Genomic DNA, 25,191 nt, shown 5'->3' on the forward strand with positions numbered 1-25,191 from the left:
CATGAAGTCTAAGTTTTCGTATTAAAGATGAGGAGACTTGTATCACACAGTCTCCTAGTAATCACACCTTATTGTAGTGGGAATTCACTGTGAAGCAGGCCGGCCGGCAGCTGCTGGATGCAGAGAGACAGAGAGGGGGGAGAGAAGCGAGGGAGGGGTCGAGGGAAGAAGGGAGGGGATGCGGGGCTTGTTCACATAATAGCCGGCGGGTGAAGGCGTGGTGAGTGTGGCTCGATACGAGGCGGGTGTGTGCGCTACAGTTGTACCGGAGGATGAGCGCGGACAGTGGCTGCACGGCGGCTCCTCTTTCTGCCGGAGGCTTCCAGGGTGAAAGCTGAACAGAGAGGAAGATGATCGGCTAGCTATGCAGAGGAAGATTCTTCCTTATCGATAACTACAGCAGGATATCAGGAGCGCAAAGGTAAGGCTGTGTGCGATACGATGGAGCTGAATTCGCCCGGTTCATGTGTGCTGTGAGGAGACAAAGTAAACCGAGGCATGTTCGCATGATCCGGGGAAAGAGAGCACCATTGAATTCACATCAGCATGGGTTTGGCTCTGTGTGCGATGTGTTTCCTCTATGAAACAAGGAGCTGTGCGGATTTATTTGACACATCAGCGTAGTCATGATGGGGCTCAGGTAGGAACCACCCTCGATCAGTACCTTCTGTAAAGCTCATTCATTGTTCTCCCTGCACTGTGGAAACTGGCCTTGAGGTGGGCTAAAATTAAAATTTGGGACAATGTGAATATGAGGTGCTAATTTAAGATGTGTGGTTGTGTTAAAAAGTACTTTTGAAGCTATATGATGACACTGATGTGATTTATTCTGAAGAAGCCGGCTGATATAGGCAGTGTGAGGTAGGGTGAATATTAAAAATGCTGGATGAATCATCATCTTAACCCTTTTGCAGCTCTCTGGATCCTGCCTGCATGTCAGAAATTGCAATATTTTGGCTCATATTCGTGATTGTAGTTTATTTTTATCTGTTTCTTTTGCATTTGAAATTTGCAGATGTGTGCCCCCAGTTGATTACATTTACAAGCCTTTTCTTATAAGGCTGTATTTATAGTTGAAGGCCTGTTTTACCTATTTGTCCTTTCCTGATTTTCCTCTTACAAATTCATTTCTCAGCTTTCCTCCACTGGTGACAAACAAAGATGAACCCTGCAAAGATTGTCAGTGACCTGCTGATTTTCCCTCAGAGTTAGAGGAAGAGACACATGTCTTGGAGTATTTAAAGCATCAGACATTGTAAACAGGAATTGTTCTTGTGATGCCTCCATTTGTATGACACACTTGTGCAGCATGAAACTTTGTCGCTCTTCCTCTGCAGTGGAAAAGAGGATGTCCTGTGTCATCCATCTCACATGTCAACTGTCCCGCAAACTCTTCACAAGGCGCTTAAGTCTGGTTTAATCCTCCATTTCATTAGAGTCAAAACTCAAATCTGGATTCAATGTATTTTTCACATGAACATTCTCACTTGTCAACTGTGTAAAGCCTAACAAGGCAGAGACGCTCCTCTCTCTGTCTGTCTGAGATATGTCTCAGCGATCAGTTGGAAACCTTCCATTTAGGAATCAAAGCCTCTGAGACCTTCTGAGAAATGTGCTAAAGACAGACAGACAGAGAGGATCTATTTTTGGATGTGTAATCTTATAGCCATACACTTACCACAGTGGGATTAAGGCTGATATAATAAGGTGAAAGCTGAGGCAGCTTTACTAAAGTGAAACAGGTTGGCACGCCAGGATTTGGGTCCAGAATTCATAAATTACACATGGCAGATTATTGCAGTCACAAAATACCAACTGACCACTGTTTTCAGTCTAAGTACAGACAATGGAGATAACATGATTGCATCCCTGTCAAAGCTGGGATGACATGAGGATTTTCAGTCTCTGCAGACACTCTGGTCCTTGGTCGACATCAAGCAATTTGGTCATGTTCCATTTTCTCCACCCCTTCACGTCCGTGCCTCACTGCTTCGTCCCTGAGCTCTGCAGAAAGTCACTGCAGTTCCCTCCAATAAAACTCTGCAGTTTGATATCAGGAGTGCCAGTGGGGACAGCTGGAAACCCATGCAGAGAATGAGGGCAACTGGTGGCACTGCTTTCAGAACAAATCTGTGTGTTTTAAATCAGATGTACACTTTGAAATATAATTTCCGAACTAAGAGGATGCATTATACCTGGATATGGGGAGAAGTGAAGAACAATAAGTACCCACGTTTTCCATCCTTTTGTATAAGTGAAAGAGTGTGCTCATGATGGCATAGCCAATCAACCATTTAGCACTGTAGCCTCTTGTCTCTGCAGGAACTGCTTTCACATAAAAAATAATAATAGTCCACATTGTGTGTTACTACTCTTGATGTGCGTACTTAATTATGAGATGTCAAAGCTTTAATAGTGGGCTTTTGTGTAGTGATCACATGCACAGATGGAGAAACAAGTGATGCCATGATTGCTAGTGCAGACAGGACCCAAGCACAGAGGATTAAGGGCAAACTGGTTCAATTTATGGGTAACTTATGGGCAGGTTTGGGTTGGTTTACAGGCAGGCAAACTGTTAAACTGCAAGCAGGTTTAGGTGAAAAAGAAAATCATTAAGAAAAAATGTGATTGAAGCCAAGGAACAAATTGGAGTAATATGAATCCGTACTGGCATCAACACAATGGGAAGGTCCAGTTTATTTAGAAAGAATCTTGAGCGAATTGTAGACTGGTAGGCAGGTGGGTGGAGAGTTACGGTGCTGGAAGGAAAAATGGAGAATCCAAACAAACACTTTGAAGTTTGGACATGAAGAATGGCAGAGGGGTCTGCAGCTGCATCCAAAAAAGTCAAAAATGTCATTTGAATTTAATACATTTCCTTATTGACTTACAGTTTGACATTTTTGTGAAAATGTCTCAACATCGACTGGTTAAACTTTTCTGTAGAAATTCTCAGCCTCTGGAGGATGAATTAATAACTTGCTACCCTTTAGCTTTTATGCTGGTGCTATCAGCTAGTCATACGGTTGTAAAAAAAAAGGTTCTCTCTGCTTTTATTTCCCTTGATTTGAGAAAGACAGGAGACTGGAAATATGCAGAGAGGTGGGATGAAATGCAAAAAATCACTCATCTTTCTTATGACCAGTGAGACGAAGACAGCTCTGAGCCTGACCAGCACCCTGATATTTTTTCCTTATTAACACACTCGGTTACTGGCATGCTCTATGAAGATAGTAACTGTGCTAGACAAGCTAGCACTGTGAGTGTACTAGCATTCTGGATTTAGCATTTAGTCCTTTTTGATTGGCTAAGTTATTTAAAATGCATTAGTTTAAATGCTGAATATTGATAGACTTAACAATGAATTTCTTTCTTGCTAATTTTTTGCAGCTTTGTTAATGATCTAAAGAAGTTATGGTGTGTTTCAGTGAATATTTGAGCCTAGCAGGTAAAGTGAAAATCTAGTTCCATCTTTTGGATTACTAATTTTTTGTCTTTTTGATTGAGAAACATGATATACGTACATCCCTGCTAAACAAGCCAGCAATGTCACTGTGAACATATTACCAATCAGCAAGCAGCATGGCTAGCTAGCCAGTTGCCAGCTAGCAGGTCTGTGATCTCTTAGCACGTTGTAAAAAGAGAAATGATAACAAACTCATTTCTTTTAGGGTTTGGCAAAGGTAGAGTAAGCACTTTAAGTGTTGGGGATTCACATAAGTAAAAAACTGTTTTTGTGAACATTTTTTTAACCAAACAGGTTTAATAAAATGCAGGTCCCTCCTTTTGTTTAGCAGTTTTTCTTCTCTTTCAGAGAGGCAAAATCCCTCAAGGTCAGTTCTCACAACTGCAGCTAAAACTATGAAGGTCTAAAAACCATGCAGCTCTGGAGAAAACACAAAGTGTAAATGTATTTAAAATATCTAACAGAGAATGATGGAAGCAGATCTGACTGCTCCTATCACTATGACCGCTAATCAAATGTCCTACCAGCCTGTTTGTGTTTGTAGGACAGCCTCAAGAAAATATATCACAATGTCCAGACGTCCTTTTCAGGCTGGAAATAAAAACTTGTACTGCATGATGACATCATTCACATGAATCACTCCTCTGTGATGCAGCCTGCTTGTGTTATGTCAAAGAGGTACAGTGTCAGAAGAACATAATGAATATTTCTTTTACTTTCTAATTTTTTTGTAATATCCTGAGCCTCATTGTGTTCGTGAATTTCCCGGATATCACAAACTGACAGGCTGGTTCTATTTGGAGACGATGTGGACAGATATCTTTTGACCGCCGACAAAATGAGTCATGATGAGATATCAGAAGATGTTTGAGATAGTTGGTGCTGTACCCTGCAGCCTATGTAACCAGGGTGCTGCAAACACACCTATTGGATCACTCTGTAAGGTTTGATTTGAGACAGTAAAAAAGCTTTTTCAAATGGAGTGAAGTCAGCATTAATAATGCAGACCTGTATGTTATTACAGGTCAGGGTCAGGTGTCAGAGGTTGGTTACAGCATTTACATCTTTATAGGAACCTTCATTTATCTTTTCTAACATAACATTGAAGCATTTAGAACAATTTTACAAACATATCTGGGTATTTCTTGATGTTTTCTACCCCAAGCCCAATTTTTTTTTAAGTTTTGCCACATTTTGTAAATACATATAGGCTTTCTTGCAAACTTGAACCAATCATATTGTGAGAAATTACGAGCCATGATTATCTCTGTTGTTGTACAATAGTAGAAGGTGTTTTCAGGAGGACATGTAAGCATAGGGAGCAGACGCGGACTTGTATGTGATACCAACCTTCATCAATAATTCATGAAAACGGGATACTGAGATAAGACAGGGGCCGGTCTGGACATGACATTTAACCAGTGTGACATATTTAACACTGACAGGCAGTTCTCTTGAGAGACAGAAATTGTTCCAGGAGAAAGATGTGATGTTATTTTTCAACTGTAAAGAGACAAAAACACCATCTGTTAATTAGAAGAGATTTACATCACTACATCTTGTACTAAGTGAAGTTTTTTTGTTTTTTGTTACAGCAGCCACAACTGCACCCTTCAGGAGTGTCCATTGGGATTTTTCACGATAGCAAACTATAACGAGCTGTCTATATGCTAACCTCAGGCTGCAGTCTATAGAGACAAACCCAAACCCTGCGGCTCAATAGTCAACCAGCGCCTGTCCAGTCTCTAGAGAGACAAAGACTGAAGGTTCTTTTATCTCTTCTCTTAGTGTCTTTCCAACAAAAGCTTCAATCCCTGTTTAAACCAAACAGAATCAAAGGTGGACCTTTTAAAGAGATCGTGTTTGACTGACTAAAACACATTGTCTGCTTCACTACTATAACAAAGGTGCATAATGAGAGATACATTTGTAATATGCTAATAGCAAAGAGTTAATCAAACTGTTTCAGTAATTTTTTTTTTACATCTTAGAAACTTTGCTTTCCATAACCCGGTGTGTAGATGTAAATGTATGAATGGACCTAGTGATGCCTTGTTGCTGTAATATTCAGTCCAGCAATTTGAATCATCATCTGACTGGTATCGGATGTTAGTATTGGTATCAACATCAGTCTATCCCTAGTGAGTGGTTATGATTAAATCAATGTCTAAATCACTTGTTAAACAAAAAGGTCAAACGTGCCGATCCAAACTTCAAAAAACAAGAAGTGGCCATTTCTCCTTGTTTTATGACTGTGGATGTGCACGTTAATTGACTAAATGATTAAATATCATCATCCTTGCTAGATGCTACCAGAATTAGTAGTTGGTTAAAATGTTAATTTTTTAATAATGTTGGACTGAAATGCTCTGGTTCATGCTATAGCACTGTAATGCTCTACTACCTGGATATAAACAAGCTAAGATGCCAAAAGGTATCTCGTAGTATGATGTGATTGGTCAGTGAAATGATTTTCTGGAATGGAGATGTGTTTACTGGTAAACTGGTATATAACCACTCAAGTGAAGCAGAAACCAGCACAGGCATGTGGACCTGTATGGAAGCTGTTGGTGCTAGCTCTACTATTGTTAGCCAATGCAAATTTAAAGAAAAGACAGACATAAAACTACAGACTCTGTTATTCTCTATTTTGCCCTGTTAACGTTTTGTATAATTTTGATATGTTTGTTGGATTTTAAATTTGTATTCAGTAAAAAACAGAAGTTAGACTTAAATCAATCTCATTGCATCAGGGTGAATTGATTTAACGTTGAATTCAAATTTGAATAGCCCTAAATTTTCACAAAATAAACTATAAAACAAGTGCAGGTGTTTTTTTTTTTTATTATACTTAACACATGCTGAAATAACTGCTTGGCTGACAATAAAAGAGATGATTGGAGACAACAGAACAAAGTAATACCATAGCAACAGATGATAAAGATTGATGGCTTCAATACCAACAACAGGGGTGCAATCTAGCACGATAATTTTGGTCATGCAGATCAAAGGGATAAAAAAAGCTGAAGGAATAAATACTGTTAAATAAAAATGTTTTAGCTCTGGACAAGTTTTTTTTTAATTGGCCTGATGACCGAGCCGACTGTAAGAGAGCAGGCTGTGTGATGGGGATATATAATGCGGCAGATATCACGTTACTGTTGTGAAATAAACTTGGATATCTCAGCTTGAGTCATTTTTGGATGGATTCTTAATATTAATACAATATTTACAGTACATTAGAAGCAAAATTCAGCCACATGACTTAATACACCACAATAGAGTATATCACTTAGGATGATAAAAGTGTGCTAATTTTAGAGAAACAGTAGTATTTTATCAACAGCAGCCACACTGACCAGACTGCCTGCAGTGTCTGCAGACATCTCTTATTTAGTTTTTTAATTGGCTTCAGGAGCTCAGGTCAATGCTGATTATTTCAAGATGCCACTAATCTGCAGGATTTAATTGGCTCAACTGATTAACTGGTCTATATCTAGTTTATATCTTTCTTGTTAGGACCAAACAAGGGAACGATTCAGAGGTTTTTAATTGGATTTCCAACTTAATGAATTGGTTATTTTAACTGTTTATTAAGATTTACTTGATGATTAAAGTAAGGGTTTTGATGCTACAGTAGTATTATGCAGTTTAAAACAGAGCATGTTCAGGTCTTTCTGACTGTTGTGTTTGAGTGTGGCTGGTGTGTGTTGTGACATAGAAACTGCTGGGTTCATCAGGGTTGCTGGGTTGCTCCATCTGATATAAATAGCGTCTCTTGTAGTGATTACAGCTCTCGGATGATTAACGGTGTAGATTCCTAAAAACCTGGGCTCCTCCTCCTCCTCCTCCTCTCTTCATCTATATTGCATTAGTACGAGTCATCCCAGCTGAATTAAGGCTCTCATCTGCTGAGCTAATAACTGCCTATGAAAATTCCTCTAGAGGCCATTTTCTGTGTGCAAACTACTTTTCCACACAGAGGAAACATGCACCATCTAGTGGCTGGTGCGTTTGCTGTTCACGCCAGCTAGGGGAAATGTCATGCCTATTACAGTCACAGATAGCATGACCTCACTATGGTGTGGTCATAACTAACTCAAGTGGATAACTCCGCTACTGATTGTCACAAGCAGCCACATTCAGAAGTAATTGGATTTATTGAATGTGCACATTTAATCTGTATCCTGAAAGCAGATTTATGTCTGTGGAGAGTAGAAAGACACATTATTCAGGGGATGTAATTGACAGAGTGTGGGTTTAAACGGTACAGATGGTGTAATTTACTGTAGAAGTTGTGTGCGTCATCCCATTCAGGAAGCAGAGCAATTTGTTTAATCATTTATCAGTGCAATGTGAGAGAGGAGTAACTGAGAGGTGTAAGGTAAAGCCTGGTGAGCTGTTTCAGTTGCTGTAGAAGGGAACCTCTCCAGCTTCCTTTATTGAATAAAATAAATCAGCTGCAATGTGGAGCAGGAGGACAGAGAAACCGGATATTTAGATTCCAACTCAGCCAAAGAATGGCATGCCAGAGGAATCTGCTCTGTGGAAACTCAACCATAAAGACAAGCTTAACTACCTTATATTGACCATTTATGCTTCTTTGACCCTAATTGTGTTTGTTAAGAAGCAGTAAACCCTCAAGCGTGGTCAGGAGTCTGACCCAGCCTGATCTCATTCAGTCAGCTGTTGATTTCTCATAAAGTGGTCACACTGTGTAAGCCGTCGCCTCACACACAGCAGAGGCCTTGGTCAATAACCTGAGAGGAACAAGTTGCTGGTTGAATTCGATCGTTTGTTGCCTGCTGCTGTTCAGTCAGAGCTACCAACTCTATGGGTCTGGATCCAGGAGGACACTCTTTTTATAAGAGGATGGGGTCTGGTCGGGGATGTCTCTACACCTGTGTTCTCTCTGGAGAGGTTCCCCAGGTAGTGCAGCAGATGCTCAGTTCATGTGTTAGAAGTTCAGCCTCATTCTGTCAGATGAAGAGAATCATGTTGGACATGACTTCTAGCTTTTTTTTTTTTTTTTTTTTTTTTTTTTACTTCCTGAGCAGGGTTTGCTGTGAAACTGGTCAGCCTCAAACTGTCATTTTAACTGGCCTTTTGATTTATTGAGAGTTCAGCAGTTACAGTGTTTCTTGGTAGGTCATTTGGGTCATTTAGGTACATTTGGTATTTAGAAGCATTTTATATGTATGGAAAATGAGTTTTTTTAAAAAAAGCTAGCCTTTTTGTTAATCTGGCATGGGAAGCAAAACAAAACTGTGTTTTATGGATGCAGAGCTCAGTCAGATTCTTGTATCAGGTGTTGGTTTGCTGTATAACAGCTGCATGTTGGGTGGATACTCATTGTTTTAGTGCTGAGTTTTATGAGATAATAAGAGGGATGGATGATGTAACCAGGACACAATTGTGTAGATGTACAAAACACTGGAGTAAAATGTTAAATTCCCCAGTAAAAAAATTCCATATTCAAGTTTTAAAATTCGTATTTACATGCTTACTTTTAAGCTTTGATACTTTTCATGCATAAACTTGATATTATTGAATTATGCATCATGATTTTGCAGCCTACTTCTACTGATGCAATTATAAATACTCTACCTGCTGACTCGTTATATTTTAGAAATGGACCACTTTTTGTAACTTTTTATGTGTGAATGCTGCAAACTGTCAGTCAAAAAATGAATGTATGTCATATTCATGTAGTTTCCACTGAAATGTTAAAGAGTAAAGTTGATAAAAGGTACATTTACTGATATAATGCCCCAAACAAGTGCTTCAATCTACATCTGTCTGTTTGATATTTCTTGCCTCACGTGCCAGAACGGCTGAGAGGCTGAAAGATAACTGAAATGTTCAAAATGAGACCTCAAATCCTTCTTTGGTTGCTGCAGCAACAAATCCCTGAGACAATGGATTTATTGTGAAAAAACAACGTGAGCTCTTTTGTCTGTGTTTACCTCCAGGCTTTTGATCAGTTTGGCTCCTGAAATACACATGGCATAAAGAAAATGCTTTGTCTTACCTCTATTTTGCCATTTCTGCAGAATAAAATGTTGAAGATTTTTGCGGCCTGTTGTAGATTGTGCTTTCATTATTCTGTAAATATTACCAATACTCATCATCAGTGTGCATTGTGATAATGAACAGCTTGGTTTCTTTGTCTTGAACTTCCTGTTTTGTTTTCTTGGCAGATGACTGAGGGCAGACTTTGCCAAGTGCTGCTGCTGGATGACAGAAAGCTGGAGCTGCTGGTTCAGGTATGAATGCCCTCCTGACTTAAAGTGGTTATAATCAATATTTTTTAAAGGGGATGAAATGACTTTGTGTTTCATTAAACAATTTTCTGGTGACGATGATCCCACAAAGAACAAACATCTGACTGTTTCAGGATGTTTAATGTTGTGGAGACATTGTGATTTGGTTAGGATTAGACACCAGAGCAACATGTTGAAGTGTAATGATTACCTCAGTTTCAAGACACTGCTTTAGGGAACTGTGAAAGGAGGAAGATAAATGCATGACATTTATTACATTACACAAAATATCTCAACTTTGACTTCTTGTGTCACATGGAACACGAACTTTGGTGAAATCCTGGGTTTTTGTGACCCATCACATGACTTACCAAAGGCTGTCAAGTTGTTGCAAGTCATGCTAATGTTTCCAAGCTTTGACTCAATTTTTTTTTAAATACAACAGCAGCATCTTCTTTCAGTTTTGCACTTTGTAGATGGTCCCTGCCACGCTGGCTCTGCAGAGAGGCTTTTTTATCAATGCATTTTTTTTTTTAGTTATAAAGACTGTTACAGTGACTGTTATCTCTAGATGACAGAAGAAGATACCAAAAGGGCTGGTCTAGACATCACTAAATTTTATTATTGACAAAGATATAACATTAAAAAGAGATGCACTCTTATCTCACAGTCAGGACTTAGTCTAATCTTATTTAATCCACCATGAGTGGAGCACTTTGCAACATTTAGAAAATTAAAATGGTAACAACAAACTTCCTTTTAACAGGCAGGAACCTTGAGAAGAACCAGACCCATGTTAGAAAGCCATCTGCTTTTATTGCTTTGGGATTGGAAAGAGGAACAGTCATAGAAAATAAAAATAGTACATTCAGAACATTACAGCTCATGATGGTGAAAGTATGTATGCTGTTGGCAGGAAGGTCAAATGAATGCTAAGAAAGTGATCCTTATGTGAGTTTCATATTGGCATTTTCAACTTTCATGGTTTTAATGCAGAAATAGCTGCAAATATGACAAGCATTTTTTTGAAAATTCTATTGAATCATGAAATATTTGAAACCATTTTAACCAAGCAACTTATCAAGAAATGTTGACATAAAATATCTTAAGAGAAAATTCCTTTTTTGACCTGTCATGTCAATGCTGCTTTAGTCAGGTGGAATGAGACATGTAGTCTTGCATTAAGACAAATTTATGAAGTAAGATTTGATCATTCAGTAACATGGCTGCCATGCAGTTTGCTAATTTTACTCAGGTATAGAAGTATAAAGAAGTAAAATTAGTCAACTTCAAAGTAAAGTAGAAGTATTGATTTTAAAAAGCTACTTAATTATAGAAATGAATTAAAAGCAAAAGGTTAATTTCCACTATAGCCATTTCAGAAACTACAATGACTCTTACTTCGTCAGGAGCCAGATTTTCCTTTCAAGAGCCAAAAACTGAACGAGGAGAGTAAATCTGAAGGTTAATCAATAACTGACCTGAAACTGTACTCCATGTAGGGACAAATTTTTCTCTGTATCTAGAAGATGCAAACAGGCAGCTAGTTTTCTCAGAAGTTGCCCATATTGGTGCCCCAAGTGTCTCTAATAAAATCTGTCATTTCAAGTTTGAAAGCAATTTCATACAGATACTTAGCATTGAGTAGATATGCTCAATGTAAATTGAGTGGAAAAGTGTAAGACTGGGTTGTAGCTCAAGTCAGCAGGTGGGAAGACCGCCCCAGGAGGTTACCTCATTTTATATCTGTTACAGTATCCACAAGCGAGACGCAAAATCTTCACTCTAGTGTGCCTATGCATACTTGTTGCACATTTGCTTAAGGAAAATGTGTCTCTCACTAATGTCAATTGGGATAATTATCTTGTTTTTTGAGTGAGAGAAGTCATTAAACTAAATCTTGAATGTCATTCACAGCCCAAGCTGCTGTCGTACGAACTCCTCGACTTGGTTTCCTCCCACTTCAACCTCAAAGAGAAGGAATTCTTTGGACTTGCATTTTTTGATGACAAGTATGTAAATCGTTAAGTTTACTGCCTTTTTAGTGCTCTAAATATTTACAGATGGTGTGTGTGTGTGTGTGTCTGTGTGTGTGTATGCACCAAACACAGCGTTCTGATGCCCCTGTTCCGCTTTCTTCTGCAGTGGTCAGCGTAAATGGTTGCAGATGGACCGCAGGGTTCTTGAACATGATTTTTCCAAGAAGTCCGGGACCATTGCTCTGAATTTCCTGGTCAGGTAATAATTCATGTTTTTTTTTTTTTTTGATGCAAATCACTTGCTGTCCAGCAGGGAGTGCTACTTTGTTGACATGGAGTGAAGCTGGTGGCTTTTTGAAAAAAAAAAAAAAAACTGCCAGTCACACTCTTTTAAAAATACAACCAGGAAAGATTTCCAATAGGCAGTTAAATCTTTAATTTTTTTGCATCTTTTTTTTAAAATCTTGTTTAGGTTTTATGTTGAAAACATCACACAGCTTAAGGACATCATAACTGTGGAGCTATTCTTCCTGAACGCAAAATCTGCTGTCTATAATGTAAGTCTTGCTTTCTTGCATTCCTGAGGGTTTCAGTGATATACAATGTTCTCTGCCAGTAGTTTTTTTTCCTTCTTTAGCAGCTTGCTGATGATTCACTGTCTCTGGACCCTTGTAGCACCTCAGCTCAGCAGACAGTGGCTGCAGGGTACAGTTTTCTCACTCTGCTGGCTGGAATGTAAAGTAGACAGTCTAAGAAAATACAAAAACAAGGGTTCATTCGGGGAACAAGCAGAGGTTATTGTCAAGCAGCACAGAGAAGATGCTATGTTTGGATGTTGAAGGCTTTCTTACACATATTCTTCACTGATTATTTCTTGCTGTGCATCTCTTGTGTCTCAGGAGGTTATAGAGGTGGAAAGCGATAATGTCTTCAAATTGGCTGCAAATGCCTTACAGGTTTGTGCTTTTTATAATCTCATTTACATACATTAATGGCTGTCTTTTAAATATTTATAGCATGTAATCTAATAAGATGTGTTTTTTATCACCAGGAGGCGAAGGGGGACTACACGAGGTAAGTGCACATTATCAGCTGTGTAAGAAGTATTTAACAACAGCAGGACAAGTTAATAGCCAACTTTTTGTGAAGACATTCAATAGGTCACTTGTTTCTACAGAGTGCAGACAACAGAAATCAATAGCAGTGTTATGTGAGGCTCACCACAGAGGGCTGAGAAAGCTTGCACCAGGCAGTTAATGAATCTCACGGTGATGATAGAAGTCATGGGTTGCAGAGCAGAGACAGCTATGAATTGCAGAGAGCAACCATTGTCAATATTTAACAGGGCAGCATTTAGAAATTAAACATGTAGTGTTGAAAGAGAATAATACAAGAAAACACCTGGTTTTAATCAAAATGTACTTCTATTTTCAAACTGTGACAGAATTCTCTTAATTACTTATTTAATGTAAAGCAAAATGAGTGCACCTTTTGAGAGATTGATAACCAAACACAAGACAGTAAGATAAGGGAAAATATGAAATAAGGAAGTTGAATGTGTGACTAATATTACATCAGATGAGTAACAGTTTTAACTTTTGGTGTCACATGGGACACTTACCTTGGTGAAAATCGAGCACTTCTATGACCCATCATCTGACTTAGCAAAAGCTCCTGTGCTGCAGGCAGGAAGTTATGTGTTTTATGTGAAAAACTACTGTATATGTCCAATGACAGAATACTTAGTGCAAATTGTTATTATAAATTTTATGACTATTTAGTGATATGGCCCAGCTTTCTCATAAAGAGCTGGTGGAGACCAAAATTGAGCTAAAAGGGGAGTATTAATTGGATGTCTTAAGTATTGCAGATATTCAAAAAAGGCATAATTTCCTCTGTAAACTAGAAATTGATACAGAAATAAGGAGGTTTTTTTTTTATTCCAAACTCATGTCATCTTAAAAAATAAAGTGTAATGTTGCGGAATGGATATGTAAACTGCAGATATTATTGTTTTGAGATAACGTGTATGCCAACATACAGATGCCTGAAAAAGTGAGCTTATGTTCCTCCTTTTATACATTTTACAGAAGGACAAAAAATATGAGAGGTTTTTCCAAAAAAATTTCTAACCTTCTTTTTCAGTGATGATAATACAAGAGCAGACTTGAAGAAACTGCCCACTCTTCCTACTAAAGTACTCAAGGAGCATCCATCGCTAGCATACTGGTATGTTACACATCCACCAAATGTCAATGATAATATGAATAAAATAATAATAAATAAATCAAATCTTGTTTTCATTGATTAAGACTACTAACATGCTCTTAAAGATAAAGAATGGCAAACACAGGGTGTCAAGCTCGAGCTTGCTTAAAATGTTTGCATGACTCTTCTGGACACATGTTAGCTTGCGCACAAAAGCTCAGACAGTGATACATAATTAACTTGTTGTGTGTGTAGGTAGCAAGTGTTCTTAAAAAAGGCTTTTGCAGTTTTCCAAATATAATAACTTTAAGAAGTATTGTAGTTAACAGAATGGTTTTTGCTGAGTATGTTTTGGCTACAAGTGTTGTACAAGTGTCAGTTAGGCTAACTAGCTAGTTACAGGGCAGTGTGAAAATCTGTTCAACAACTGCGCTCCCCCCACCCCAAAAAAGTAAGTTTCGTGTAATGAAACAAAAATGTTTTTTTCTCAAATTTGGCATAAATAAAGCGTTTTTCAACTGGTTAGCATTGAAAATAGATGCTAATTTCAGCAGCTTTTTTTCTTTTTATTCCTTTTTTGTTGTAATTTTTAACAAGAAACTGTGGTTTCTTTTATTTTTATTTATCTCTTTTACATTTGATTTACAGGCTTACACATGATAAGTATGACACAGACAATCTCAACCAATGTGTGAAGTGTAAAACTATGTCTTTTTTCTGTGACACCACAGTGAGGATCGAGTGATTGAACATTACAAACAGCTGAAAGGAGTCTCACGAGGACAGGCTATTGTGCAGTGAGTATTAAAACAAATGTGGAGGCCTCTTTGCTGTAATTGGTTCAACACTTTTAATTACACGAGTTAAGCTTTGGATCCATCAATCTTCCTTTCACCTCAATTACCCCTCCCTTTTCTCACTCGTTTTCTGGCACGCCTTTTCTCATCATCTGATAGAAATCAATATCCCTTCTTTAGACGGAGTCCAGTGAATCACTCTGATCAAATTCACAGTTCTGTCTTTTTATGTTTCAAGGCAAACCACATGCAGATGTTTGTGCAGCAGCTGGTGGTTTTAATAAAACTGTTTTTGTTCTAGGTATCTGACGTTAGTGGAGTCCTTGCCCACGTATGGCGTACATTATTATGAAGTCAAGGTAGGTTTTCTGCTATGATTTACGGGAAATGGCAGCTGTTATATCTGAAGCTGAGTCAACCATCATGCTGTGCTCTTGCATCACAGGATAAACAAGGGATCCCGTGGTGGCTGGGGCTCAGTTATAAGGGCATCGGGCAGTACGACCTGCAGGACAAATTAAAACCCAGAAAGGTAAACATTTCCTGCTGCTCCATCTCTAAAATAACTCTTTGTATTTCTCCTTTTCTAATCTGACCATTGTTATAATAGTTCAGGATCTGGGTGAGGATTACTTCTGCTGCTGCTGCACACAGAGACATGATTCACTCGCTCGAGTAGTCATGCATCATCCATTTTACCTCAACAAAGGCTGGGATTCAACTGCAGCAGATGAGGCTAGACTTGAAAATTCAGAGAAAAATCAGTCTAGAGAGCTGTCTTACATATGCTTCTGTCCTTCAGAATAAGACATACTGTACAATTTGAACCTGCTTTTCTGGTTTCATGTGAGTTGTTTTAGCTTGTAAGTTGACAAAAGAAACACCCATATGAGTGATCTGTCAGCTATGCTGTCCAGTGTGTCACTCTTTTGCCTCTGCAGCTGGGTGCTAACCTGCACTGAAATGCTGTTAAAGCTGAGTTGGAAAAGTCTGAACAATGCGCATTGAATTACTGGCACAGTCACTCTCTTCGAGCCTGGTAATCACTCGGCATGGTGCAATCTATCTTTGTATTCTGCGTTCCTAAAGTTGTGCAAGAAAGCAGCTGGTTGTGTGTTGTGGAAGGAGTGGAAAAGGGAGGGATCTGGTGATGTAAAAGGCAAAGGGGCAGGATTTGGGGCGTCATCATGCATGTTCTGGGAATACCTGAGGAGACAAGTCAGGAGCTGACACGAGAAGAAATGAAGTATGTGTTTGTGTTGACAACAGAGGCTGTGAGGATTTAAACTTAGGACACAGAACTCATGAAGGTCTTTTATACCGGTAAGACTGGATATTCACATCTTTGTCTGACTTTTGAGAGAATACTGTGAGTTTTACAAATTTTTGTCTCATAAGATACTGGTTTATGATTTGCATGTTAACCATCCATATGATGGTATATTTCTGGAAGAACAAAGCTTGTGTTTGCCTTTCTCTTCTTTTTTTAAAATGTAAAACACATGGCAGCTCTATGATACAGAAATCCCTCAAGCATTCACATGTTGAACCGTTTTCTGCGTCTTTGTGACTGGATGTCTCATCCAGATTGTGTCCAGACATACTGTGAGTCACCAACCCAAATAGATTGTTCATATCTTGCTCCTGTCAGTGAGCACCTGGCTGATACGTGGAGAGACATGATGAGCCATGGAAAGTGTTATAAGCTGTGATGAGTCTTCTTGTAATGTCCCCTTGTGGCGTTTCTTCATTTTTTTCACACCTGCATTATTGCAGACTTGGCAGGCTTTGTGGTTTAGACCGTAATGATAGCTCACGTTACAGTCTGGCTTTTTTTTAATGACTGTGGTTGAAACATGCAAGCCAAAACACCTGCAGCTCGGGTCCAATGTCCTAATACGTTTTGATGGCCAGGTTAATATGGATGAATGCGTACTCATGAGGAGAGAAATTGATAATTTCAACGCCCTAAACTTCCCTTTTCTGAGTTTATGACGTTGTGAATGGGATGCACATTTTCATTGTCATTTTTCATCCTAACCTCCAGCTGTACCAGTGGAAGCAGCTGGAGAATTTGTACTTTCGGGAGAAGAAATTTGCTGTGGAAGTTAATGATCCACACAGGTGAGTTTTCACGGAAGAATTCCTGAACAGCAAGCTTATTAATGGATTCGTTTGTCTTTGCTAACTATTGCTAAACCCTTAAACTTAGCGTTGCTCTTCACATAAAAGCATTCACATGTTTCTTTTTAAATATCTGACTTCTTCTTTGGTGTGTTTCTTCAAACAGGAGGGCAGTAACCAAACGCACATTTGGACAAACAGGGCTACTCATCCACACGTGGTATGCCAGCCATTCTTTGATCAAAACCATTTGGGTCATGGCTATTAGCCAGCATCAGTTCTACTTGGACAGAAAACAAAGCAAAGTAAGCCCACTATCTGTCCCTCTTAGATTGTGTTTCAAAACTGAACATCTTTTTATACAGTTTTGAACATTTTCTTTGGTACTCTTTCAGGCTAAATTAGGAACATCAAGAAGTTTGGAGGAACTTGCCATGGATCTCACAGAGCACGGTGGAGCAAAGATAAACAGACTGGGAGATGCAGGACTGAAGAATAACTTGATAACAGCGAGCAATGGAAGCCTTGTGTCTACAGGTTAGCTATAATGATCTTTTTCAAAGAAGCAAACTTCTTTTCAACTTGTGATTTTACAACAAAATTCCCAATTTTAGGTCATTTTTGTGTTTCTAGGCTCTCCTTGCTAAGATATGTAGACACAAACTCTGAGCTGTTTATGTTCAGAGGTTAAGCTGAGATGTTAAGTGTTATGACATGAACCCAATTCCTGTGTATAAGGGTGTTTATTGTTAGCTATGCAGGTTAACTGTCATAGCTCTGTTCTTACAGGTTCTGCAGACTCAGAAATGAGTGAAGAACAGAAAAAAGAGAAACTCTCTGAGCTAAGGAAAAAAGAGCAAGAGATCCAAGATATTCTGGCAAAGAAAACAAAAGAGCTGAAGAAAATTTGCCTGAGAGAGGCGGTAAGAAATCCTCCATTTTACAACTCCTCTTTAACTGGGACTGTGTTTTCAAGAGCCACATTTAGTAGGCTGAATTCCCATTATTAAACTGTGTAGCTGCACAGCTGCCAGATTGATGGTTTCTGCTGCTTCAACTGAGCATTTAGGGACTGTGTTGTTTTGTGTTTCCAGGAGCTCACTGGCAAGCTGCCAAAAGAGTATCCCCTCTCATCAGGTGAGAGACCGCCACAGGTCAGACGGCGCGTTGGCACTGCTTTCAAGTTGGATGACCTTTTCCCTTACAATGAGGTCTGTGTTCCACTTTCATCGCATTCAAAAGCTGTCAGTGTTTTTTTTTCTGAGTGAAAATGTTGGAAAGCTCATGTTTTTCTTTACAAGGTTAAATGACTGATGTGTTGACATTTTAATTTTACTGTTCTATCAATCAGTCCCACATAACACCCAGAGCCAACAATGAACTAATCCTACAAACAGATCTTTTCGATTCCAACCAGTGTCCTATTTTCTGCTTTAATTAAGCTCCATTGTTCTCTGGAAGCTGCTACAACTGCACAGACGAGCCACCCAGTCGCATGTTCCTTTGTTACAATTAACACTTACATTGTACTTCATTCCATTCCATTCCATGCCAACCCACATTTACTATTTTGGTGCAGTGAATACTTTCTGGCACACCATTCCCGCAGTTGAAAATTGTCGCCAATAAAATGCAGTGGCCCCTCCTGTCTCAGAGATGTCATATTCATGACACGACTTTTAAGATTTATGAGTTTGGAGAGAGCTAACTGGCCCCAGGCCCAGTTTCACACTGGAAGAGAAAGTAGTGAGAGACAACATGAGTTAATTGGTTTTGGTGTTTTTAAGGAATGTGAAAATTGTCAGCTGCTTTATGTAATTCAAGTGCATAAAGTTTTGCATTTTTTACTTTTATACAAAAAAACCAAATCTTTATTATATTTACTCTTTAAGATGTCATTAATGGATAAGCAAATACCAGTTATTGTCTGATGAAACTATGCAGCAGAAGTCCTGTCACTTATTGTTTCCTCTCTGCTGCCTCTGTTTGGTGCAGGATCCTTTCCTGAGGAACCTGGAGAGCAGGTTCGCCCTGCAGCAAAAGATTGTGGAGGCGGCCAAGAAGCTCGCAAACGAGCCAGAGCTGTGCACGACGGTGAAGAAGAAGAGGAGGAGAAACTGTCTGGATGCCATGCACAAACTCCAGCAAATCGAGAATGAGATGAACCAGTATAGAATCAAGAAGGGAAAAAAGCCAACGCAACGGGCTTCAGTTATCATTGCAGGTACAGAGCAGGTTAATTAAAAATATCATTCAGCCAAATTATCTGCTTTGGAATAAGAGTTTATTTTCTGTTCCTCAGATGAACTCATCAGATCAGACTGTAGCTCCCTGTCTAGTCTCCCTCTGGATGATGGTGAGCAAGACAAACATGTTCTACTGCATTAAAATCAAATGAGCTGACATTATAATTATTATAACATCTCCTTTTGGAAGATCAAGTATCAGTTTTGTTACCTTTGTGCTCAGATGACTCAGACAGCGCAAGTCAAAGGCCTCGGTCCCGGTCAGTCCAAGGTTCCCCTCAGCTTAGCCCGATGCGATCGCTGGGAGCAGAATATGATGTGGAGCGGCAGGGATGTCCTCGAGAAAATCACCACAACAAGAACCACAGCAGGTTAGGAAAGATTTTCTGCAACCTATTGTTACCACACATGGACCTTGTTGCTCAACTTTCAGTTTTATTGAAAAGCCAATCTGTTCCTAGAGTGAAGCAATGATATCATGTTTTGGCAAAGCCCACGTTATTTGCTGTGTCATGTTTGCAGCCTCATTCCTTTCCTCACATCCCAACCTTTTTATTTTTTCCCCTTTTTTATTTGATCCTCTTCAACCACCACACCCCTTCAGATTAGCTTTTGAAGGCCAGGAGGCTTCCCACTGCTACCAAAATCCAAGAGAGGTTTCCTCCACTCACAGTAGTCCTTATAAAACCCTCCCTAGACCTCCGAGAGATCCACGCAGCATGCCGCCCACCCCGGTTATGACCCGCAATGCCTACAGCAGCAACCAGCTCAGGTGTGCACCCTGCATTTTCAACCCTTTCCTTTTCAAATCCCTGCACCTCTCCAATCCACTAACCTTTTCACAAACTTTCATTCTAATCCATTTCTGATAAACTAAGAACTGTTATTGCTCCTCAGGTCGGAGGGGTCCCCTCATTGCTTCAGGCACCGCAGTGGGAGTCTGGAGTCGCAGCCTCACGCAAGAAAAGACACAGACTCAGAGAAGCCCGTCTTTATCTTGTCTCCAGCCCACCGTAGCAACAGCACTGAGGTGTTAGAGGACTGCTCCTCCTACACCAGCCAGTCCAGTCTAGACTACTGTGGGGCGGCCAACTCCCACTACAGTACACTGGACTCCCGAAACTCCACCATGCACCGTCTGCACAGGAAGGTGGAAGTCTATGGTAATACTGGGAGCATGCCAAACTTGGTCCAGCATCATTCTGGTTGTAATTACTCCTGTGAGACTCCTGCACACTATGCACCCAGTGCCTACTACGTCTCCGGATACCCCTCCCCGGACATGGAGCCTTATTCTAACGGTGCCTACGTGTATGAGAATGATGTAGAAGGCCACTACAACGTCAACCCTTCCTACCAAATGAACGGGTATCACGGACATGACAGATTCAGGCATTACAGCAGTGACCGGGCAGACGGGCTGTCACAGAATCCCTACGCAACAGTGAGGCCTCCGCGCACCAGAGAGGGGCCCAGAAATGAGCTGCTAGCCAAAAACATGCAGAAGGCCCTGGTGGCAGAGCATCTGAAAGGCTGGTATCACAGGAACAAGGGCCACAGGGAAGGAGGGAGGGGGATGCTGGCTGGATATGATTTTGACAACGGCTCTCAGCTCAGCTTGGGCTATCAGACCATGCCAGCTGCCTTCAGCCACTCCAGCAGGACCACCTCCTTTTCATCAGGTGAGTGAAAGTCCTCCTGCAGGTACAAAGTAAATGTTTTTGCAAAAGAAGGAAAATACCCTAACAAAAAAATAAAACTACTCTAGGAGTGACCGAGTTGTTTTGGCCTTTTGGTTTGGCCAATAAGAATCAAGCTTTTAACACACCTGGATAATAAACGTTGTTTGGAGCATGAAAGATATCAACCTGCAGAGGAGTTTCTCCAACATGCCTGAAAGGGCTGTTCATTCAAGCAAAATAGTTTTATTTATTTCAATTCTGTAATTTATTCTGTTTATTCATGTGGGTGTGAGTAAAAAGCTTCATTTGCTGTGCCCAAACCTTTTTCAGACTGCCAAGAAAACAATTCGGAGAGAAAAATATCCTCACTTTGTCTCTTCAGTGAAGCAATTTAAGATTAAGTCCCAAACTGAGAAAATAAATTAAATGAAACATGAATCTTTGAAATTATAAAACAGAAATGTTTTAAGTTAGAATTTTACAAAGGAGGGTTAGGTTCAATAGATTTATTTTTCAGAGTTTTTTTTTATTTTTTATTTTTTGAGAAAATAAATCTGACTGTGCTGTGAAGATTCTGGAATCAAAGTCTGAAATCTGAGAAAAAAATATCAGAATTTTAATTTTTAATTGAACTTAGAGTAAAATTCAGAATATTTAACTTTGTTTTTAGAATTCTTTTAAAATTGAGTAATTCTGACATTGATCCCAGTACTACAACTAAAAAGCTAGAATTTAGACATCTACTCAGATGCCTGACCTTTATGATGAAATAAACGGGAGCAGAATAAAGAACAATCTTAGGACTTAAACTTTATTCCTGGAATTCTTTAAAAAGAAAAAAAAGACTTCTGTGAAAAAAATCTTGACTTTAACCCAAAATAAAAAGTCAAAATTTAAAACTTTTTTCTTTGAAATTTATTTCAGGTATTGTGACAAAAAAAAGAATTCTGACTTTGATATCTTATTTTTCTCATAACTCTGGGGAAAAGGAACTTTGACACAAAACTTAGTATTCTGTTGGGTCAGTATTAAGAAATAAAAGGCAGTGTTCTACCTTAATTCTCAAGTTCCTAGTTTTAAAGTAAGATTTTTGTTTTTAACTTCACAATTAAAAAAAAAGGATTCCTGGCATAACCTTCACAGCCAAAATAAAGCAGAGACACAAGATTTTAAATGAAGGAAAATAACACAGATATTAAGTTTTTTAAATTCTGGATTTGGCTTATGTTTTTCATTGTATTACAATGTCTGCCTTTTCTTCTTCTTGTGTTAAATGTGTCATTAAAAAATAAACTTTAAAAGAATAAATCAAAAAGCAGCAGCTGCTCTAGGGAGTGTTTCAAACAATCATTGCTGAGTTTCACTGGAGTATAAATTGACTTATTGCTTCTTCTGTGTCTTCAGTCTCCTCGGTGGAAAGCTCAGGTAACTGGCGCAACCAGCTGGCAGTGGGCCTGACAGAATACGATTCACCCGACACACCTCACTACCCACACCCTGGAGCTCATGCTTCACCTTACAACCGCAGTCCCACGCACAGGTGAGTACTCCAGTTCACTTTGACTCCAAACTGTGCTGTGAATACAGGAAGGATGGAGTGAATCACAGACTTATAGTGGTTCTTCTTTACTTTGAAATATGTTCTTGTGATCTCAGAGAACACTGTGCTTGCTTTCTTAAAACTTTGCTCTCTTCTTCTCCCTGCCTTTTCTTCTTCCTGTGTTTACTTGTGATGAATGCTTACGTGTGCAGATGTTCTCCAGACAACAAAGTATCTGACAAAATGGCTAAAAAATCTGAGTCTGTTGAAGTGGTTGGCTCTGAAGCCAGTAGTGCAGATGAACCAACAGAGAACCATTCTAGCACTTAAGGGTGAGACCGCAGTGGATACCATCTTTGTGTCGTGTTGGAAGTCATCTCCATTTTAATGCTCCATTGACATCTGTGTGCCACTCCTCCATAGTTGATTACATTGAACCATAAGCTCTGTCATTTTGTGGTTTGTTGATTTTTTTCCTCAGGCACTAAAATGTCTCATTATCTGGTTGATCTCGCTCCTGACAGACAAGAGTACACCTGGGGGATATTTTTTAAGATCAAAAAGATGATAGTTAACAAGTTTACAGAAAACTCTCGACACCGCAATCGGGCCAGGGAGAATGTATGGCTGTGCTAAGGCAGAGCAGTGCTTTAACAACAATTAGACAGTTCACATACTGATGCTTTTCTCATACACAGTTGATCCCAGTCATTATTTCATGTTGGGTCATTGGTGTGCAGGAGTAATTGTCATTAAATACAGATTCAAGGATAACAAAAATGTCTTTAGTTTTGCAGATCATTGGCCTTAAACAAACTACAGGAAAATTGGCTGTTGAGCTTGGTGATGGCTTAGGGAGAAAATAAAATCACCCAAAGGAGATGATAAATGCTCAAATTATAAAAGCTAATTCATCCTTTGGCTACTGTGACATTTTATTAAAGTCAGATAATCAGACAGTTTTTAACTTATGATGGCAGTAGAGGAAAAGTCAGCCGGAGTCAAAATGAGTAACAGATAATGCATCTTTACATCACAGAAACCCCAAATGGACAAACACCCTCACATTTTAGCCCAATTTGCTGGGATGAGTTTGTTTCTTAAAACGTAGATTTTACTTTAGATGATCATAACTTGTATCCCTCATAAATTGGAAAAATGTATCTCATTAGTGTGGAGATCATCAGCAGAGCATGTCATCTTGTCCATTACAGTGACCGGTTTACCGCGCTTCCATTTCCACTTTTTACTTTATTCTTACGTGTTAGCTGTGTGTTGCTTTTCAAACTAAAAGTAAAACATGTGATTTGATTTTTTAAAATGTTATTTCCTATACAGATACCACCTGGATGGAAGTTACATGAGTATCCGCTGAAAAGGACCAAACCAAACTTTGGCAAAATAAAGCCATGGCCAGCAGCACATGAGGGGGATCAAACACAAGCAGACACAAACATTTTCTCGGTTGGCTTTCGGCAGAATCTACATGTTTTCTTTCCTCATGCTGAAGTAACCTCCAAACACAGTGATGACACTCTTGAATGACTTTTTCCATGTGCCTTGGATTGGATGAATTGTACAGGCAGATGAGAATGTGTCAGGAAACTTTAAGGTGTTGCACAACCACACTGGAATCAAACCCCTATTGTGTTTTCAAGATGTGAAAAAAAGGCAACACGTGTTTTTAACTGAAATCCAACTCCATGCATTTTAACTGGAACTAGCTACTGCCTCATAAAACAGTAGATTATAGAAGAAAAAACATTTTCAATACTCTCATCTCAGTGAAATATGATAACTTAGAGCATCAGAATTGAAAACAAAGTCTAAACGTGTCCACAACGTGGCATGAAACGATCCTTCATTAGAGCAGACTGTGTATTTGATGACTTTCCATTTCTTTGTTTCTTTACAATTTGAATGTACTCTGTCAATATTGTTTATAGACCCATCTGTCTTTGTTGGTGCAGTAATGTGTTTTTAAGATGCATGGTAAGAGTTTTGATTTTTGATAAGAACTTGTTTTTATATCAACAGAAGACCACTGCCGTCAGAACCATAGTCATGTCTCACAGTTTGTGTTCTCACACATTTGTACAGTCATTGTGTAGTTATATGTTAGATGTTGTCATAAAATATTTTCCACTGGGAACAAGGATGTGAATAAATACATGTGTGACAAATAAACACTTGTTGTCACTGTCTTTGAGAGGATTAGTAAACAACTGTTCAGCTTGTGATGTTGCGTAAGCAAAAGAGATTTAAGTGCGCACTCTGATATTTTTGAAAATATGATCCCAATTTTTTTTTTGCATAATTCTAGATACACGTAAAAGATAAAGATACATGTTTAAAAAAATGTAAGGTAAAGGAATGTTGAGCTTGGGCTGATTTCGGCGCCCCTGTGGACAGAGTTCATGTGCTAAATATATTCTATTCAGCATAACTAAATGTGATGTAATGCCACGCAGTGCAACACAACACAGTTTAGTAGTGAAGTGAAACCAATTACTACACTGTACGTCACAGTGTAACATCTCAATGTAACGCAACAATGCAGCACACCAATGTAACCCAACAGTGTAATGCAAGAGTGTAATGCAACAATGTAGCACAACAACAATGCAACATTGTAACACAATAGTGTAATGCAACAATGTAATGTAGCCATGTAACGTAAAAATGTATTGTAACGATGTAGGGCAATGTAATGTCACACGGTGTAGGACAACACAATGCAACAGCACAGTGTAACACAGTGCAATGAAACACAGCACATTGCAACACAGTGCAACAAAACAGTGCATAGTAACACAGTGCAACGTAACAGCGCAAAGTAACACAGAGCAACATAACACAACACAAAAAAACAAAATTAATTACAGT

The 25,191-nt window shown here is 39.1% G+C and overlaps 1 protein-coding gene across 3 annotated transcripts; it reads left to right on the forward strand.

Moving 5' to 3' along the window:
- Window positions 1-204: 204 nt before the first annotated feature.
- On the forward strand, window positions 205-24,479 carry frmd4bb (FERM domain containing 4Bb). 3 transcript variants are annotated; one of them, XM_074682346.1, is made up of 24 exons: window positions 206-421; window positions 9,667-9,732; window positions 11,647-11,741; window positions 11,875-11,967; window positions 12,181-12,265; window positions 12,608-12,664; window positions 12,760-12,782; window positions 13,854-13,937; window positions 14,648-14,713; window positions 15,015-15,072; window positions 15,159-15,245; window positions 16,761-16,837; window positions 17,004-17,142; window positions 17,233-17,374; window positions 17,627-17,760; window positions 17,932-18,048; window positions 18,833-19,061; window positions 19,140-19,193; window positions 19,307-19,454; window positions 19,688-19,855; window positions 19,981-20,765; window positions 22,170-22,305; window positions 22,518-22,637; window positions 23,644-24,479. In XM_074682346.1, the coding sequence occupies exons 2-23, from the start codon at window positions 9,667-9,669 to the stop codon at window positions 22,633-22,635; spliced, it is 2,961 nt and encodes a 986-aa protein (XP_074538447.1). In that variant the 5' UTR covers window positions 206-421; the 3' UTR covers window positions 22,636-22,637; window positions 23,644-24,479. The 3 variants fall into 3 exon arrangements, with proteins under 3 accessions (XP_074538448.1, XP_074538447.1, XP_074538449.1); XM_074682348.1 differs by having other exon boundaries at window positions 19,781-19,855; XM_074682347.1 differs by lacking the exon at window positions 22,518-22,637 and having other exon boundaries at window positions 205-421.
- Window positions 24,480-25,191: the final 712 nt, after the last annotated feature.

The sequence above is a fragment of the Halichoeres trimaculatus genome, unplaced genomic scaffold, assembly GCF_033239565.1.
Source record: "Halichoeres trimaculatus isolate MK-OKI-2021-1 unplaced genomic scaffold, fHalTri1.1 fHalTri1_scaffold_11, whole genome shotgun sequence".
NCBI lineage: Eukaryota > Metazoa > Chordata > Actinopteri > Labriformes > Labridae > Halichoeres > Halichoeres trimaculatus.